Source organism: Ictalurus furcatus, chromosome 3 (assembly GCF_023375685.1).
Source record: "Ictalurus furcatus strain D&B chromosome 3, Billie_1.0, whole genome shotgun sequence".
In the NCBI taxonomy this organism is placed as follows: domain Eukaryota; kingdom Metazoa; phylum Chordata; class Actinopteri; order Siluriformes; family Ictaluridae; genus Ictalurus; species Ictalurus furcatus.
This window is the reverse complement of record NC_071257.1, coordinates 14,114,956-14,135,284: the sequence shown is the minus strand read 5'-3', so window position 1 is coordinate 14,135,284 and position 20,329 is coordinate 14,114,956. Positions and strand designations below refer to the sequence as shown.

At 38.2% G+C, this 20,329-nt stretch overlaps 1 protein-coding gene across 1 annotated transcript in view; it reads left to right on the top strand.

The window, feature by feature from the left end:
• Positions 1-278: 278 nt before the first annotated feature.
• The window catches only part of dctn1b (dynactin 1b), a 32,730-nt gene continuing 12,679 nt past the window's right edge, over positions 279-20,329 (top strand). The window contains exons 1-16 of the mRNA XM_053620876.1: positions 279-836; positions 2,786-3,037; positions 3,145-3,223; positions 3,349-3,380; positions 7,582-7,602; positions 11,875-11,892; positions 12,757-12,777; positions 13,225-13,395; positions 15,338-15,535; positions 17,878-18,082; positions 18,226-18,304; positions 18,420-18,579; positions 18,824-18,928; positions 19,470-19,661; positions 19,811-19,924; positions 20,019-20,171. Coding sequence (XP_053476851.1) covers positions 804-836; positions 2,786-3,037; positions 3,145-3,223; positions 3,349-3,380; positions 7,582-7,602; positions 11,875-11,892; positions 12,757-12,777; positions 13,225-13,395; positions 15,338-15,535; positions 17,878-18,082; positions 18,226-18,304; positions 18,420-18,579; positions 18,824-18,928; positions 19,470-19,661; positions 19,811-19,924; positions 20,019-20,171 — 1,833 coding nt within the window. The 5' untranslated portion in view covers positions 279-803. The remainder of the gene's footprint in view (positions 837-2,785; positions 3,038-3,144; positions 3,224-3,348; positions 3,381-7,581; positions 7,603-11,874; positions 11,893-12,756; positions 12,778-13,224; positions 13,396-15,337; positions 15,536-17,877; positions 18,083-18,225; positions 18,305-18,419; positions 18,580-18,823; positions 18,929-19,469; positions 19,662-19,810; positions 19,925-20,018; positions 20,172-20,329) is intronic.

The following is a 20,329-nucleotide window of genomic DNA, read 5'->3' as shown; positions in this document are numbered from 1 at the left end:
TATATATGTTTTATGACTGTGCTATACCTTAGTTATAACTGAGCCTACATACAGTCGATACACTTGGTTGTATTGCTTCCCAAATTTTGGCAATGACTGCAATGTAATGAAAACTATTCATGATAAAACTGATATTAATTCTGTGACTAAGTTGTTAAGTGGCCATTTTTAATAGACAGAATACTCATGTCCTCTTAACTCTAAACTGCAGTGCTGTTGAAGCGCTGACATAAATGTCCTATTACTCTGTTATAGGGATGTCTTTGAGTATGCGTTGATGCTTAGATGCTCATATGTGTGAATGCTTATTTCTGTTGAATCATTTGTGCTTAGTTGTAGCTTCATGTATGCTTTTATAAGACTGTGTAACCTTCTGCGTAATGGAGGGCTTTAGGACCCAGCACTGGCTCTTTGGCTCTCTCACAGAAAGCACAGACACTAGCGCAGTAGCATTGCTCTCCACACACACTCCCCCACCAGCACCGGATACACACTATACATCCATATGCACTGTTCAACCTAATAGACAAGACCTCTTAGACAGCTCCCATACACACATATTTAGATTTCAAGACGGTATGCGCTGAATGCCTGCTCATCAGTGAGCATCAAGCTGTGGTGCTGGCCTTCTCCTGGAGCAGACAGCAAGTTTCATCCAGCCATCATTGGGATGGAGAGAAGAGACAGAGTGATGTGTGATGGAAGACAGGGGAGGTAGGGAGTGTGACAGAGGGAGACAGAGAGGTAGAAAACATATTGGCATCTAGAAAAGGGCAGGGAGTCTTCAGCAACACTGGAGCGGCATGTCTCAAATGAAGAGGTACACTTATAGCAGGGTAAGTGATAAACAGGTAAATAATAACACAAATACAATAACCTACTGTCTGTTCATTTTCTATGCGCCATAAGGAAGGACATGTCTTTATGTAATATCAAAAGACATTGGATAGTGATGGTTCTGTATTTGGGGAGAAGAGTAACATCAGATTGGTATTGTGCTCTCCTAAGTAGTATAGCATGACCGGAAGTGTACTGAAATGACACATGATGATGTCACCCAGTGATATCATTCCTGGGATCTAGTGTTAAATTCAGAATTCAGTTAGGATATGTGTGTGTGTGTGTCACTCATTTGTTTCTTTTATGTCTTTAATCAAAATTTAAACCAAAAAACATTTTAATAATGTTGAAAATGTTTTAGGTTATCTGCATATTATTTTAAGCAAACCCAGTATATAAACCGTCATGCAGCCTATTTTCAACCTGCACAACTATGTTCTAATCCCATTTCCAAGCCTGGATTTAAATAATAATTAATTAATTACTAATTTATTTCTCGAAAGCTTGCATGCAGTTGACATTTCACCAGCATGATGTCCATATAACATATATATGGCATAGAGAAATAGAGAACTGCTTAGTTTGATGTTTTTAAAGTATCTTAAAGGTATGGACTTAAGCAGGATACAATAAAAAAAGAGAATGTGTGTGTGTGTGTTTATTTATTCCTGTTTCCTGAACCATCTCAGTGGGATTGTTGATGATCACATATCACATAAAAGAGTGCACACACACACACACACACACAAAGTTTACCCATGCTGCAGACCTGTAAAAAAGACGTAATGCTAAGCCAGGGTTGCTTGCTCCAAAATATATCATTCTAGACAAACACCAAATATTTGCTCCCAGTGAGGCCTGTTCCACAGTGCATGTACGCCCATGTTTTTGCCTGTGATACAAAGACTCACAAGCTCACACACAATGGACCCTTAAACAAAACATATATAAAACATATATGAAATAGTACTCCTATGTTATAATGTTTAATTATGTAGCAGCTGCAGTGAAAGCACCATCTTGCTTAGTCATTAAAACTGTTCACACTTTCTCCTTTTAGTCATATTTGCTGAGTCACCATCATAACTCATTGGTCCTTTTCCTTGAGGAGCTTATAGTTTAAACATCTTTCTATCTAGCAACTGTTATTCTCAAGTAAGATACTGTGAAATTTGCATATCCATATAGGAATTCATGAAAGAAATGTAATTAACCTAGTTCCTGCACTCTTGTCAGTTGATGATGTATAGTATCTATTAGTATGTTTTGCTTGCGAATACAAAGATGTCATTATCAATTGATTAAAAACTGTAACAGAGTGAAATGATAATCCATACGCATGCACTCTGAGACTTGTTGAAAGCTTGTAGTTTTCTTAAAGAATGAACGTTGTTTTTGAATGTTTGAATCTTGTTTGCTCTTACTCTTGGCACAATGAAAAAAAGAATATCTGACTGAACAGAGAATGAATATGGAGCATGTCTCTGAAGATTTGTGTACTTGCTAGTTGTGCCTCTGTGTGCTATGAAATGAATGCAGGTATTTGGACTACTTTCTCTGGGGTGTGTGTACGTAGAGGAGCTGCAGGATTTGTTCAGTCTGAGTGGTAATTTGGACTGAAATTTGAATTGAAAATTTGATCGATCAGTTATGCACTGTTCTGCTGGTTAGTACTACTCACACTACTTCTCTCTTCTCTTCCAGTGGGCAGAGCAGTATTTTACAGATCAGACATTATTAAAGACAAAAACTACAAAGTGCAGATGCTACTAATGATTTTTCAATTTAATTAGGCTTCACTCTGTCTTACTTGTCATATAAATTATGTATTTTGGATTGTATGAGCAATGGGATTTAGTTTTATACACAGACAGCATCTCCTGTCCTGTCCTCATATGCCCCCATTTGTATAGTCTCTCTTTTTCTCTCCCTGCATGTCTCACAGACCACTAGCAGTGGCAGCAGCAGGATGAGTTCAGATGGAGGAGGACGGCCAGTGAAGGTGGGCTCTGTGGTGGAGGTCATTGGAAAGGGTCATCGTGGCACCGTGGCCTACATTGGCAATACACTCTTCGCCTCGGGGAAATGGGTGGGAGTCATCCTAGAGGAGGCCAGAGGCAAGAACGATGGCACAGTACAAGGCAAGCGCTACTTCACCTGCCTTGAGAACCATGGGATATTTGTGCGGCAGTCACAGGTAAACAAATTGCTGACATTACTGACATGCTAAGCCAATGGGAATTGTAAGAATGAGTTTACATGGAAGTTGCAAACTATGCACCTTATCCTGTTATTCTAATGTAGATCCAGTTGGTGGAGGATGGGGCAGACACAACCTCACCTGACACTCCTGATGCTGTCACATCTAAAGTGCCTAAGCGGGGTGAGCTTATTTTTTACAGGCATTCATACGTATACAGATTGTTTTTCATATGTGTGCATAGATACAGTTATACTCAGCTACAGACTTGTTGGATTTTACGCATATGTACCTTGCCTTGTCCACAGAGATTCTGGAAGCTCCCAAGTCCAATAAAGTGGTGAGTGCCATGTCTTACAAAAATTTTTTGTTTGTGTGTATGCATGTATGTGGGTTATAAATATACAGTCCCCTTCAAAAGTATTGTAAAAGCAAGGCCAATACTTTTGTATTTTCTATACACAGAAGACATTTGGGTTTGAGTTCAAAATAACCGAGGTGATACATCTGAATTTCAGCTTTCATTTCCTGATTTCCTGATATTTGCATCCAGATGTGTTAAACAGCTTAGAACATGGCACCTTTTGTTTGAACCTAATCATTTTTCAAGTGATCAAAAGTATTGGAACATGTATCTGACAGGCGTTTCTTGTTGCCCAGGTGTGCCCTATTAGATGAATTGTTTAAACAATTAATAGCTCTGAATGTATATTCTTGGTTTGAGCCATGGGTTTCACATGTGAAGACTGCATTTGTTGTTAAAAGGATAAACTAACATGAAGACCTGAGAGCTGTCCATGGGAGAAAAGCAAGCCATTTTGAAGCTGAGAAAAGAGGGGAAATGAAAGCCATTGCACAAGCTTTGGGCATAGCCAATACAGCAATCTGGAATGTTCTGAAAAAGAAAGAAACCAGTGGTGTACTAGCAACCAGACATGGAACAGGTCAGCCAAGGAAAACAACAGCATTTGATGAAAGAAACATTGTGAGAGCTGTGAAGAAATACTCAAAAACAATATTCACTGACATCACCAACAACCTCCACAGGGCATGGGTGAAGGTAGCACAATCCATTGTTTGACGAAGATTTCATGTGCAGAAATATAGAGGCCATACCACAAGATGCAAACCACTCATCAGCAGTAAGAATCAGAAGTCCAGATTGGAATTTGCAAAGAGATACAGTTGCAATCAAAATTATTCGACCCCCACTGCAAATCAGGTTCATGTTCAAAATTTACAGACTTGCAGCACGCAAACCCAAGAATATTACTGAACTGGAGGCCATTGCTGATGAGGAATGGACTAAGATTCCTCAGGAACGCTGCCAGAAGCTATGCATCTCGTTTGCAGCAGGTCATAACAGCAAAATAATGCTCTACTAAGTACTAAAGATGCTTGCCATGAATGGGTTGAATAATTTTGAGTCATTCTAAGTTGCATTTTCAGTTGAATTTGGGGAAATGACTTGAAGCATTCGTTGTGTTGAACTATTTCAATTGCTTTTGTTTGATTTGTTCATTGCAAACAGCTGAAACTCTGTAAATTTTGACAATAAACCAGATTTGCAATGGGGGTTGAATCGTTTTGATTGCAACTGTACAGAGATGAACAACAAAAGTTCTGGAAGATTATCCTCTACCAAAGTGATGGAAAGGCCAAAGTGTGGCGAAAGAAAATATCTGCTCATGATCCAAAACATACAAGCTCATTTGTCAAGCATGGTGGAGGTGTTGCCATGGCTTGGGCTTGGAATGGGTTCAATAATATTTATTGATGATGTAACTCATGATGATAGAAGCAGAATTAATTCAGAAGTCTGCAGAAACGTTATGTCTGCCAATTTACAGAGAAATGGATCCAATCTAATTATGAGAAACTTCATCATGTAGCGAGACAATTACCTAAAAACACTGCCAACACAACAAAGGACTTCATCAGGGGGAAAAAGTGGAAGGTTTTAGATTGGAAAGTCAATCACCAGACCTTAACCCAATTGAGCATGCATTCCATCTCCTGAAGATGAGACTGAAGGGAGAAACCCCTCAAAACAAACAACAACTGAAAGAAGCTGCAGTAAAAGCCTGGAAAGGCAACACAAAAGAAGAATGCAACAGTTTGGTGATGTCAGTAGGTTGCCGGTTTGATGCAGTTAGTGCAAGCAAGGGATATGTAACCAAATATTAAGTGTTATTTACTTTAATGTACTTTCAGACTATCTGTTCCTATACGTTTGCTCCCTTAACTATTGGGTGGTCTGTCATCAAAGGTGTATAGCAAAAACTAAATAATTGACCTTACCGTTCCAATACTTTCCGAGGGGACTGTATGTGTGCTATTGCTCAGCGTTACCTGATCATTCTTTCTGGTGTCTTGATCTAATGGGCTCTAGTGTTCATGTGCTACATAGAAAGTTACCTTTTGTATCCACCAGAGGGGGTTATAGTTCTTCTTAAGAATTCCTCATCTCTCATTCAACTGACTTTCAGTTATCATTGTACATGTTTGTTCCTGTTACAAGGCATTACACGCCTTCATTAGTGTGAACATTATTGCAGTTTTCCATAAATGCTTACACTTCTCAATAATGGGCTTTAGTTATTTTGCTATAGCCACTGGCACAAAGCTTTAAACACATTTCATAACACACTCCATACACACCATTTATTTTGCAAAAGACTTCTCAGAGTGCTCCAACACAAATTTAATGATAGTCATTAAATTGTTTTGTTTTTTTAAAAGAACTTATGCAGAGGTCTAAGTGCCATATAGATAGTATAATAGAAAGTATAATGCATTCTTTTTATGCAATCCAAGTTTGTTCACTGGAAAGATTGGAGAAAATAGAAGATGAGGAAGATAGTATGGAGATTGAGCTAGAGGAGAGATATTGTGTGTGAGGAGAAAAACTTTTTCTTTAAAAAGGAGACAAATGAAAAATATTTACACAAACTGACCATGTCGTCAGCAAAAATTTGCATGTTATCACATTGCATGTGCATGCAACACAACATGCTCTGACCAATAAGAAATTAAAGGAAAGGTCCAGCATTGTTTTCTTTAGAAATTGACTGATGTTTTTTACTGTATTTGTCTGCCATCCTAAAGGTTTCTGTTCATTCATTCATTCATTCATTCACTTTTTTTTACCATACAAACAATAAATGTGAAATAAATCAGTAAATAATTCTCTACAGCAACCCCATCAGCATACACTCTGTAATATATATCTTCTCAATTGATCATTGTAGTGTGAAAAACATGGTTTGTTGTGTGAAATTCACACGGTGAGTGTGGGTGGAATTTTCTTGTGAATATTTCTTTTTTAGATGAAATTCAGGTTTATATTCTGCATTTCACATTATACAGTATCGTGGTTTGCAAAATGTGTACAGTTTTGAAATATATGTTGGGGAATTTGGGAGCAATGACTTTGTTTCTGAAACATATGTAAGCAAATGAGAAAAACTGGAATGTATGAACAATCATTTACCTCTCACCTCACATACACTCAATTTAAGAACTATTGGCACCCTTCAAGAGAATGTGCAAAAGCAATTAGAGAAACTACTTACTTTTCTAAGAAAAATACATAAATGAATAAACTTCTTTCTTTAAACCACCTATAGCCTCAGGGAGTTAATACTTGGCTACAAATGCATCTTATACCAATCATAACCCCAATCATATACAAAAAGGGCTTGAAATATTTCAGTGTATGTGTAATGAACCTAGAATATATGAAAGTTCCACTTTTTAAATTAAATTATGGAAAAAAAAGAACTTTTCCACGATATTAAATTTTTTTGAGATGCACCTGTTTACGAATCGTGTGGTTACAGAAACACAAAATCAGTGTTTTATAATAGCCATTTGAAATCTATTAAAAACGTGTGGTGTGAATTGAAGAGGGAAGTCCACAGGCACAAATCTAAGAATATAAAGCAGCTTAAAATGTGAAAATGCTGGCAGGAGAAGGTGGTCAGATACGAAGCTCGTGGGGCAAAGAACTGTAAAGTTGATCATATTGGACATGCATTCATTGATTCATCTTCAGTATCTGCTTTATCCCGGTCAGGGTCGAACACCCTAGGAAGTGACTATATCCTCATTTCCAAAATTATTAGACATTATAGGATGAGGCTCAGTGCTGTTATTCACTCCAAATCATAATTCTAGAAATGCTTAAAACAAGCTTCTTTTTTATTATTATTATTTTTTTAAAAGAAAAACCATTGCATAACTTTACAAAAATAATAAAATTATGTTGTTTAATGTTAAGCATGTTTAAGCAATCACTCAATGAATGTGTTGTTTCTCTATTAATTATTGCTCATTTTTATGCACGGTGTCAGTATCTCTAGAGTATTCCATCTCAAATTCAACCAATTCAACATTCACGTACGCTCTATTGGGCTTATATTGTAGAGAGAGAGAGAGTCAGTGTGGTATGTGTGTGTGTGCATTACACTTCCTCTGACAAGACTCTGATTGATTGACCTTTGACCTCTCACCTCTTCCTCATTCCTCTGAGCGTGCAGCGAGGAGTCAAACCCAAAAAGGTGCTGCATGTTTTTCTAACCTCCCTTAATGTAGACCACCCTACACACACCACCGCTCCACCCAGAGCTGCTGCATGCTGTCCAACCCTGTTACTGTGTGTAACTGTGTGTGTTTGTACTCCTTGTAAGTCTGTTCTTGTTTGGTGGTCCCCTGCATTCTGGTTGGAAGAGTTTGTGATAAGCTGCATAGGTGTATAAGCATTCAGCATATCTATATACAGTAGAAGCTCCTGTGTATGCAGAGACAGGAGTTCCTCACTAAAACTTTAAATCAACTTTAAATATCATTAAAAAAGAATAAAGGACAATTAAAATAAATAATCAAGTTCTCAGCCAACATCTGCCCTTTTCTCACTTAGCATGTGGCCTCTGAGTGCTCATGCTGTCTCAAGCAATTTATGACAGTGCTCAGCCTGTAGTCTGGCGCAGAGTGCCACAGGTCACTGCTGAAATATCGAGCTCTCAGAATCACATCTGCAAAGCCCCTTCTTATTAACATCAACATTCACTTGGCATTTTAGACCAGAGGCTGCTTGTGTGCCGTACCAGACAATAGTGTATGTATTAAAATAGACATAACAGAGCTAAAATAATCTCTTTCTTGGGTTAAGAAGTACAGAGCATCTGATACAGTAGTAAGCAACATAAAGCATTATTTATAATACCTCAAATATAGCCATTATTTATCATATATCAACATTGTTGATTCAGATGTAAACAAAAAAAACCCAAAAAACTTACAGTTTTATTCCAACAATAATGGATGAGCAGACATGGTCTTTCAGTGATATTTGAGCCAGCTCCTATTGCAGCTCTCTTGGGCTTTTGTTATTTTGTTTCATGAGTGCATGGTATGTGAATATTGATGTTTTAGCCATACAGGTTATAGCAGTAACTAGTATATATTTCTTTTATATTTTGTAGCATTTTTTATTTGTATAGCAGTAAATACTATTCATTAATTTTTCATTGATCTCATACCCATATACATAATGCATACATTTATGGAAGTCATAAACAAGCCAGTGCATTTGACCTTTTTTCCCCCTTTTTTTGTTGAGAATTCTGAATATCCAACATTATAAAGCCATTTTAATATATAGACATCTGATATGATCACCAAACCTATATACATTGTACATTATAAACACCACAGTACAGTTTGTAAGTACGCAGTACACAGTGTCAAAGCATTTTTATTTTGTCTCTATACTCCATCACATTGGATTTGAAATAAAAACTCTTCCTATGTGGTCAAAGTACAGAATGTCAGATTATATTTGATAATGTTACATACAATTTGTAGGAATTATAGCCCTTTTTATACATAGTCACATTTTAGGCAACTAAGTCTTCTTGGAAAATTGGGTGGTCTGATTGCATTTACAGATTGGATCTGGCATTTACACTTGGAGGGTCACGCAATGAATTGTGAAGTTCTCGAACAATTTTTACAGACAGATCGGATGAAGAATAACCTTTCCCATCACACAAGTGGCATATAGTGTAATAGTATGACATGTCTTTAATGCAAAAAATGGAATGCTCTTAACCAGCTGAGTCAATCACTTGGCCTGAACTCTACTGTGTATCTGACTTACTGAAACAAGTAGGAACTGAAAAAGGCTGACAGTGCCTCTGCAGAATTTGTTTTTCGTGCAAGACACTCAAATTCTGCTGATGTCTGTGGGTAACCAAAAACCTAAACATAATTACTTGATTTAAGATTATGTTGATGATACTACATAAGTATCATCAACATGAACATCAACACGGGGGAACTAAGTATTTAACGTGTCAACACTTTTTTCAGTAACTATATTTCCATTGAGGTTATTCACATGAAATTGTCACCAGAGTTTGGTATTAACTCAAGAAATCAACGCATATAAAGAAATCCAAACATTAAAGTTCATAAATGAAGTTATGTGTAATAAAGCGGAATGACACAGGAAAAAAGTATTGAACACGCTAACTGAAATTTATTTAATACTTAGTGGAGAAGAAAGGGCTCCATTCATCACTCCTTCAATTATATGAAGTCTGACAGTACCGTGTGATGAAAAACAGCTCTACACCATGATGCTTCCACCTCCAAACTTCACTGTTGGTGAAGTGTTTTTTAAGGTGATGTGCAGTGCCATTTCTTCTCCAAACATGGTGTGTAGTATGACAACCAAAAAGTTCAATTTTGCTCTCGTCTGACCAGACTACACTCTCCCAGTATTTCATAGGCTTGTCCAAATGAGTTGTAGAAAACTTTAAACGAGCTTCGACATGCCTTTTCTTTAGTAACGGATTAATTTTCTTTAGTGAGCAGTGGAGTTCACTGCCTATTGTTTTCTCTGTGACGATGGCACCTGCTGACTCCAAGTGTTTCTGGAGCTCTTTCTGAGTGGTCCTTGGCTCTTGGGCTACTCTTCTGACTATTCTTCAGAATCCCTGGTCAGAAATCTTGTGAGGAGCTCCTGTGCGTGGCCGGTTGATGACAGAGTGATGTTGCTTCCTTCTGCGGATAATGGCCCCAGTGGTGCATACTGGAGGATTCAGAAGTTTTGAAATATGTTTGTATCCGATTCCATCAATATGTTTTGCAACAATAAGGCTGTGAAGGTCTTGGGAGAGCTCTTTGCTTTTACCCATCATAAGATGTTTCTTGTGTGACACCTTGCTAATGAAAAGCCTTTTTATAGACCATCAATTTACTAACCCAACTGATATTAATTTGCACAGAAAGGAGGTACAATTACTTTCTAACTACTTATGGGTTTCAGCTGGTTCCTTGCCTTACGTTGCCTTGGAGAACTGCTTTTTCTTAGTGTGTTCAATACTTTTTTCCTGTGTCATTCCACTTTATTACACATAACTTTATTTATGGACTTTAATGTTGAGAGTTCTTTATATTTCCGGACTTCTTGAGTTAATACTGATGTCTGGTGAAAATTTCATGTGAATAACCTGATTGGAAATATATTTACTGAAATTTTTTTTGGCACATTTAATACTTATTTCCCTAATGTAAAATATAATTGCTCTTGGAAATGGCAAGTTGATGTATATGAAGTGGTTTTATTTTGTCCAAAGTAAAGATGACAGTTGCAGATAACCATAGTCACAGTTTAATTTCAAATCCAATGAACTGAAGTACAGAAACCGACCAACACGGTCACTGGTATCAACTGCACTGTAAGTTATTTGTGTATGAAGTGGCGTAGTATGTGGTACAAAAGTCTCAGCAGACTGAGAGAGTGATTTCAGAATGAAGTGAACAGACACACAAAGTTGTGGAATAAAACTTTATTTCTCCACTCTTCCTAGCTTCTCCATCTAATCCTCACACCATCGTTCTGCAGCGCTGTAATCTGATCTATCAATCTGTGCTCTTCTCTTCCCTTCTTTCACTCTCTGTTGAATCGATATTTGGATGCTGCTGCATCTCCTCACACTAACTACGCTAATATATTTAGAACAGAGACATAAAAGTAATGCATTAGGATCACAGAACATTGGTAAAAAGTGAATCCAAAATTGTGGCCTCTATGTACACCAGGCATGTACAATGTATATGATCTTGCCCCATTGTTTTGTAAAGCCTAATGTAATTAACCCATAGGGAGATACGGGTGAAATGTTGCTAGGATACAGGGCAGACTTCCATCAGTTCCCTATTCCCCTCACCCGCTCTTTTCTCTCTCTCTCCCCCCCCCCCTCTCTCTTGTTCTTGTCTGAGGCTAACAGTCAGGAGGGTGGGAGGCTTGTGATGTAATGTGCTTCTGAGGCAGCTGTAGGCACAAAAGAGCAACTAGAGAGGGAGGGAGAGAGGAGGAGACTAAGGGAGAGGCGAGGAAGAGAGAGAGATGGATGCTGAGGGAGAGAGCGATGGCTGCTCTGCAGAAAGATGACAGTGCTGTAATCAGAGAGATGAGTCGAGTATGAGGCTGTGACTCCTGGTGAAAAATCAAGGATTTAGATATTGCGGCAAACGGAGAGGGAAAAGGATTTAGCAGTTCTGACTACCTGCAGCACCGTTTTTGTGTGTTTGTGTGTGTGTTTTTGTGTGTGTGTTTGTGTGTGTGTGTGTCTGGACCCAGCTTAGCTGCTACTGTGTGTTTGTGGCTTTGCTACAGGTTTGGCCTGCTTTCCTCTGTCTGTCTCTCTTTTAATGTGACTGAAACCCTTTTCTGCCTTTCTACTCTCTTTTTGCCCGTGTGTGTGTGTGTGTGTGTGTATTTTGTGTGTTTGTCCTCTTCACTCGCCAATATGATGAGACAGACGCCTGCTCCTCGTAAGGTACACAGCATCTGATCTGCTTTAATGCCATATTCTTGTGCTTTTCTTTATCTGTATTATTAAGAAAGGGTGTGTGTGTGTGTGTGTGTGTGTGTGTGTGTATGTGTGTGCGTGTGCGCGTGTGTGTGCGAGCGCAGTTCTAGGGGTTGGGGGGGTGTGAGTGAATGAGTAAGTGCAGATCAAGTTGTTTAGTACAGCAATACGAGTAAAAGGCTTCACTTGTGAATGGCATTGTGTTTAGGATTCGTCACATGATTATGATTGTTATAAAACTAATGATTATTATGATTAAAGTTATAAGACAAGTAAGACTAATATTATTTATAATACCATTTTATTATGATGATTGTTTAGCCTTTTTTAAAAAATAAGATATGTGAGTTCCATGAATTGATTTTATTGTTAACTATAACTGTGTGTGTGTGTGTGTGTGTTTGTAGTTAAGTACAGAGGAGTTTTGTTTGTACAGGAACTGTGGTGTCCTCAGTGTAACAGTTCTGTTGTGAAAAGGCTTGTGTGTGTTTGTGTGTGTTTGTGTGTGTGTGTGTGTGTTGTTTTTGACGTTGGTGGTGCCAGTCGGCTGTGCTGATTTTCCTAATTAGAGAATAAAATTAGAGTTGTGACTGCGTTCCAAAAGTGTTCTTGACAAATGTGTGTGTGTTCATGATAGAACTGTTATTTAAAGAAAATACACAAACACACATGCACAACCTGCTTCTTGTCTTTTTCACTAATCCTGACACCTGTATTCTGTCTTCAATTCTCTTCCTAACTTCTCAATTGTGTTGTGTGTGTGCATGTGTTTTCTGGTGTGTGTGTGTGTGTGTGTGTGTGTGTGCACACGCACTTGTGCTTGCTCCTCAGACTACGGTCAGGAGGCCAAAGGTGAGTTTGAATTGAAAGATTGAAACTAATCCATTCGTGTGAGTTGAACATGTTATGATAAAGAGAGAAAGTGTGCTTTTTCTCACATGTAATTGGACTCTTGTGGGATGAGTGAAGCTTTTTGTTGAGTACTCACTGTTTTGTGTGTGTGTGTGAGACATGTGTGGTTTAAACATAAATTTTCAATGAAAGGTTTATCACTTATTCCAAGTTAGGTGTTTGTAGAAGCTAAAATGATTTTCTGTTTTTATTAACCTAGGTAAACTAAGATTCAGTGCTGAGTTGATTTATTATTTGAAACCTCATATAGATATCCATAGAGCATTTTTCACCATTTATTTTTGAGAAACATGGGCCATAATTTTTGGTCACATATTTATACTGAGATAGTAAACTATGGTGACAGCACCATATGATAGTTGTGTGTTCTTTCTGTGTGTGTGTCAGGCTCGGGCGGGTGTCGGAGTAAAGGTGGGCTCTGGATCAGCATCGGCTGGTGAGATGAGCAGCAGTGAACCCAGCACACCTGCTCAAACCCCACTGGCTGCTCCTGTTATCCCCTCCCCTGTAGGGACGCTCCCTTCCCCTGGAGCTCCACCCATCCCAGCCCCGAGTAAGGTGGGATACAGCAGTCTTTTTTTTCTGTCTTTCTAGGGTTACGGTTATACATCATTTATACTGGCGTTTTTATGCACATCATAATGTGCATGAAATCAATCAAATAGTTTAAGAAACATCCAAAGTCTTTCATTATTTATCGAGTGTTTCTGATTATTCACATATTGTACTTGTTTATATTCATGTCAGTTTTCTTATGTGGTTGTGACCAGGCGTGATGGAAAACTGATCCGACACAAGAAAATTAATGGCAAGGACGCAATAGTACTTTTGTGCAAAGGTGTTTTATTGACGGTGCTCCTATTTACAGTCCACCAAATGTGCACAAAACTATGTACATCCACGTGAAGACCACCCCCCCCCCCCCCAAAAAAAAATAAATAAAATAAAATAGACAAAATAGGGGAAATGGTGAGAATGGAGGAAAACTTTTTGTTTCTTCTTTTTTTTTTTTTTTGCAGTTTAGGGTTTGAGCAATAAAGTGTTTATAATATTAAATTTCATTTCATGACACTGCTTGATTGTCTGTGACTGTGTGTACATGGATCAATGTAATACTATTATACTGTATATAGAACACAGAACACAGTGCACCTCTAAAAGTATTGGCAGCATTAGCTAAGCCAACTAATCTGCTAATGTTAGCCAGCTAAGTAATGTGTTTATCTAATGTCACCTCTCCTGACTATTTGACTAGTAGCTAGTTAAGTTCACTAATTAAGCCATCTAATAGTAAGCTAATTATATATGCGGTTAAAGCCCTAGCAAGCTAGCAAACATTAGGTTTATAACTTTTCTAATGAACAATTATTATGCAAGTTTGCTAGCAAGCTAGCTAACGCCAAGGCAACCATGTTATTAGACTAACCTGGGTTATTAAAACAATTATCCAATTTCTTTAGCAAGCTAGTAAACCTTAGATTAACTGTAACCAGAGTTGGGTATAACTGTAATCTAATGACTTTTTCTGATAACGCGGTAATGTAACGCATTACATTTTAAATGTATGTAATTTGATTACAGTTACTGATGTCAGTAAAATTACATTACTTGCGTTACAACTTTTTTGTTAAGAAAACAATATTAAGTAAAATGCATTTTTAAAATAAACTATGTTTTGCCCCGAAGTTTTTTCTTTAGCCCCGAATAATTCTGCACTTGGAGCAGTTTGTCACTATGTAACCGAATGTTAGTAAGAGAAGGCGGCGGTGCTGTCATTTTATATCTTCAGTGAATGGAGGCAAGATCAATCAAACAGGGTTTACAGAAAAATACGTGGAAACACTCGTGTCTTATTGGCTGATAGTTCTCAATTCTGCCAAATGCTAGCTCATAGTCAGTGTGAGGAAAAATGGATATACACTGATTTTTTTTTTAACCAATAAAGGGGTTGAAACTGAAACAGTAACATCCTCTGATGCTGAGCAGGAAAACAAGGTGTGTAAATGTCTATATGAGTTCCAGTTTACATGAACATGATATGAGCAGAGCATAAGGAAAGATAATGTACTCTGCATGGCACTGTAGCAGCTAAACCCATACGATAGCTTAGCTGTTCCTCCCCTTGGTTAGCGACACCAAACTAGCCTAGTTAGAAAAGTTTTATATTTTATCAGTCTGGTAGTCCTACAAACTGTGACAACAAAATTACTGAAAGAACTATGAGTTTCAATTTGTAGTGAAGTTTTGTAGGTTTGATAGGTTTTGAAAGTAACGTAAAAGTAAAATAATTAGTAATCTGATAACTTTATACATGCAGTAATCAGTAATGTAATCAGGTTACAGTTTTAAAGTAGTAAATAGTAATCTGTACTGGATTACTTTTTTTGAGTAACTTACAGAACGCTGACCGTAACAATGTGTGATTATAGTCAGTATCTAAGTTTGCTAGCATAATGTTAGCATAATGTTTGTGTGTGTGTGTGTGTGTGTGTATCATCAGGAGGAGGAGGCTCTACGGGCACAGGTGAAAGATCTGGAAGAAAAGCTGGAGACTCTGCGCATGAAGCGAGCAGAGGATAAGGCCAAGCTAAAGGAGCTGGAGAAGCACAAGATCCAGCTGGAGCAGCTACAGGAGTGGAAGAGCAAGATGCAGGAGCAGCAAAATGAACTGCAGAAACAACTCAAAGAGGCCAAAAAAGTATACACACACATACACACACACACACACAGACACACACACACACACATGCACATGGACAAATCAGGTTCTGGATACTGATATGACTCTGGACTGTGTATGAATTGAGCGTGTACAAAAGTTGTGTGAGAACATATACAGTGGTGCTTGAATGTTTGTGAATCCTTAGAATTTATAGAATTTTCTATATTTCTTCATAAATATGACCTAAAACACAGAAGTCCTAAAATAGACAAAGAGAACCCAATTAAGCAAATGAGACAAAAATATTATACTTGGTCATTTATTTATTGAGGAAAATGATCCAATATTACATTTCTTTGAGTGGCAAAAGTATGTGAACCTCTAGGATTAGCAGAGTCACGTGTTTTCAATCAATGGAAAGACAATCAGGTGTGAGTGAGCATCCTGTTTTATATAAAGAACAGGGATCTATCAGAGTTTGATCTTCACAACACATGTTTATGGAAGTGTATCATGGCACAAACAAAGGGGAATTTCTGAGGACATCAGAAAAAGAGTTGTTGCTGCTCATCAGGCTGGAAAACGTTACAAAATCATCTCTAAAGAGTTTGGACTCCACCAATCCACAGTCAGACAGATTGTGTACAAATGGAGGAAATTCAAGACCGTTGTTTCCCTCCCCAGAAGTAGTCGACCAACAAAGATCACTCCAAGAGCAAGACGTGTAATAGTCCCCAAGGTCGCAAAGAAACCCAGGGTAACTTCTATGCAACTAAAGGCCTCTCTCACGTTGACTAATGTTAATGTTCATGACTCCACCATCAGGAGAACACTGAACAATAATGGTCTGCAATTGCAATAAGAAAACCACTGCTCTCCAAAAAGAACAATGCTGCCTATCTGCAGTTTGCTAAAGATCACATGGACAAGCCAGAAGTTTATTGGAAAAATGTTTTATGGATGGATGAGACCAAAATAGAACATTTTGGTTTAAATAAGAAGCATTATATTTGGAGAAAGCAAAACACTGCATTCCAGCATAAGAACCTTATACCATCTGTGAAACATGGTGGCAGTAGTATCATTGTTTGAGCCTGTTTTGCTGAATCTGGGCCAGGACAATTTGCCATCATTGATGGAACAATGAATTCTGAATTATACCAGCAAATTCTACAGGAAAATGTCAGGACATCTGATCATGATCTGAATCTCAAGAGAAAATGGGTCATGCAGCAAGACAATGACCATAAACACACAAATCATTCTACCAAAGAACGGTTAAAGAAGAATAAATTAATGTTTTGGAATGGCCAAGTCAAAGTCCTAAACTTAATCCAATAGAAATGTTGTGGAAGGACCTGAAGCAAGCAGTTCATGTAAGGAAACCCACCAACATCCCAGAGTTGAAGCTGATCTGTACTGAGGAATGGGCTAAAATTCCTCCAAGCCGATGTACAGGAGTGATCAACAGTTACCGGAAACGTTTAGTTACAGTTATTGCTTGATGAATTATCTGTGTTGAATTAAAATTACTGCAGTTCCACACGGCTGAAAGATGTTGAGAAGATTTAAAATAGATTTTATTATATTATGTTGTGTATTTATTGTGATTCAAATTATTGTTATTAACTCAAGGAGTAAAAAAATTCTAATTATTGATTAAAATTATTGTTAATATCAGTGAACAAGTCTATGAGGTTAAAATCTAATATTATTATAATAAAAATGAATTACACAGGGAATTTTACACATTTTGATATATCAAGATTAATGTATTAATCTATGTATTAATCTAGATTAATGTAATTATTTAAGATATGGTTTAAAATTTCTGTAGTTACAGTTAGTGCTACACAAGGGGGTCACACCAGATACTGAAAGTAAAGGTTCACATACTTTTGCCACTCACAGATATGTAATATTGAATTATTTTCCTCAATAAATAAATGACCAAGTAGTATATTTTTGTCTTATTTGTTTAATTGGGTTCTCTTTATCTACTTTTAGGACTTGTGTGAAAATCTGATGATGCTTTAGGTCATATTTATGCAGAAATATAGAAATTGCTAACTTTCAAGCACCACTGTGTATCCCTTTATTTATGAAGTGATTAGTAACCATTCGGCCTTGCTTGTATGTAGTCAATGAACAAGTAATAGGTGAGTACTGCTTGAATAATGCTTGATAACATGATTGCGGCACCATGCTAAGAAGGTAATGCAACTCCCACGAACCTGGTGATTGAGGAGAAGCATTACAACACACACACACACACACACACACACACATATATATTGACTTACCTCTTACACAGACAATAAAATGTCAAGAGGACAGATATAATCTGATACTGATTTTTCCTAATGTCTTTACGGTAGGAAGCAAAAGAAGCTTTAGAAGCAAAGGAACATTATATGGAGGAGATGGCAGACACAGCAGATGCTATCGAGATGGCCACCTTAGATAAAGAGATGGCCGAGGAGCGGGCGGAGTCTCTGCAGCAGGAGGCTGACGCACTCAAAGAGAAGGTGGAGGAATTGACCATGGACCTGGAGATCCTCAAACATGAGATAGAGGAGAAAGGTACGCATACATACAAACACTTACACACAAATGCATTACTTCATTATTTCTTTCTTAACTCTTTAACACTCACACCCACACTCACACTCACGCACATACCACTGATAGAAACTAATTCATTTACTATGGCTCCTGACTTGCAGGCTCTGATGGTGCAGCATCTAGTTATCATGTGAAACAACTGGAAGAACAAAATGCCCGTCTAAAGGAGGCCTTGGTCAGGTGAGTGTAATGCAATTACAGGGTCTATAGCAAAGCCTGCCTTGGCAGTCCAGATATTCATCTGTTTATGTGTGTGTGTGTGTGTGTGTGGTGTGTGTGTGTGTGTGTGTGTCAGGATGCGTGACCTGTCAGCCACCGAGAAACAGGAGCACTCAAAACTGCAGAAGCAGATGGAGAAGAAGAACTTTGAGCTGGAGACAGTGAGGGTGCAGAAAGAGAAAACGCAAGAGGAAATGAAGATGGCGGAGAAGACCATAGACGAGCTCAAAGAACAGGTCCTCTGAACTTCCCACAGAATTCACCTAGAGAACTGTGGAACATATGTAAAACTCTACGAACTCCACAGTACAGATCAAACATGTTAATTAGCGCTAATGAAACTAATGTCAAGTACTGGATTTGATGCAATTGATCGAGATAGAAAATTGAAAAGCTAACAATGTAGTCTGAAATCAAAGAGACGATCAGGAGGTTTTGTAATCATCATAGTGTGTGCTTGTGTGTGTGTGTTTGTTTTAGGTGGATGCAGCTCTTGGAGCAGAAGAGATGGTAGAGACTCTAACTGAGCGTAATCTGGACCTGGAAGAGAAAGTGCGGGAGCTCAGAGAGGCCGTTACTGACCTGGTGAGAAGACGCAGTGCTACTGGGGGGAAAATATAGACTTTGTACAGGAGTCAATCAGTAGTATAGTGTTAACATGCTGAAGAAGGACAAACACTAGGTGTTTTTTAAAAAAAAAAAAACATGCTAGTGGTATGGACTAAATCATGAAAATGTTGCTCATAAAGTATATTGTTGAAAGCTTAACATAGTCACAAAGCATTATCATAGCATTCAGCTCGCTAGCTAACAAAACGTCTAATTAACAGTAAAGTAAATACATGATCATTTGATCAAATTTTAAACACATACTAACCATCTGTAAACAACAGTCAGGTTTTAGAAATGAGTCAGTCATCACATGGCTACTTCTCCATTTTTATCCTTGATGAGTTCAGGCTTTTGGAAGCAGACTAGCAATACAAATGACGTAATATTATTTTACATTACAAGTATGTATTTTAAATAATATTATTGCTATCAGAAACACTAGCCACCTCTGGTGTGTGTATGCTTGTGTGTGGTAAGCTGTATCTCTGTGTTTGTCTGTGTATCTTCATTGTAGGAGGCCATTAATGAGATGAACGACGAGCTGCAGGAGAACGCCAGAGAGACGGAGCTGGAGCTGAGGGAGCAGCTGGATCTGAGTGCAGCCAGTGTGCGAGAGGCAGACAAACGTGTGGAAGCGGCCCAAGAGACTGTAGCAGATTACCAACAGACCATCCAGAAATACAGAGAGCTGACCGCACACCTGCAGGTACTGCAGCATCAACACTCACATCTATATTAAAAGTGAATTCTTCACCTGAAGTGACAGGAGAAACAACAGTAGGCTTGTGGAAGGATAAATATATGGGATGACATGTTCATTTAAATTTGTGTGTGTGTGTGTGTGTGTGTATGTAGGATGTGAACAGAGAGCTGATGAGCCAACAGGAGGCCACCACTGAGCCGCAGCAGCAGCCTGCCGAGATCTTCGACTTCAAGATCAAGTTTGCAGAAACCAAAGCATATGCGAAGGTTCAGTACATACACACACACCACACTCAAAAACAGTCTTTCGGAACAACTGTACCATGATTTGAGTGTGCATGTGTGTCTATGTCTATCCCAGGCTATTGAGATGGAGCTGCGTAAGATGGAAGTGGCTCAGGCGAACAGACAGGTGGCTCTTCTCACCTCCTTCATGCCCGACTCCTTCCTGAGACACGGAGGGGACCATGACGGCATCCTCGTCTTGCTGCTCATGCCCAGACTCATCTGCAAGGTACACTATGAGTCAGTCAGTGTGACAACAATAATCTGATATTAACCCGATTAAGACAATACCCTGATTAAGAAACTACCATGTAAACAGCAATTTTTTATTATCTTAATCTGGCTAAAGTCGTACTCGAAGTAAACACGAATCAAATTAAGACATGT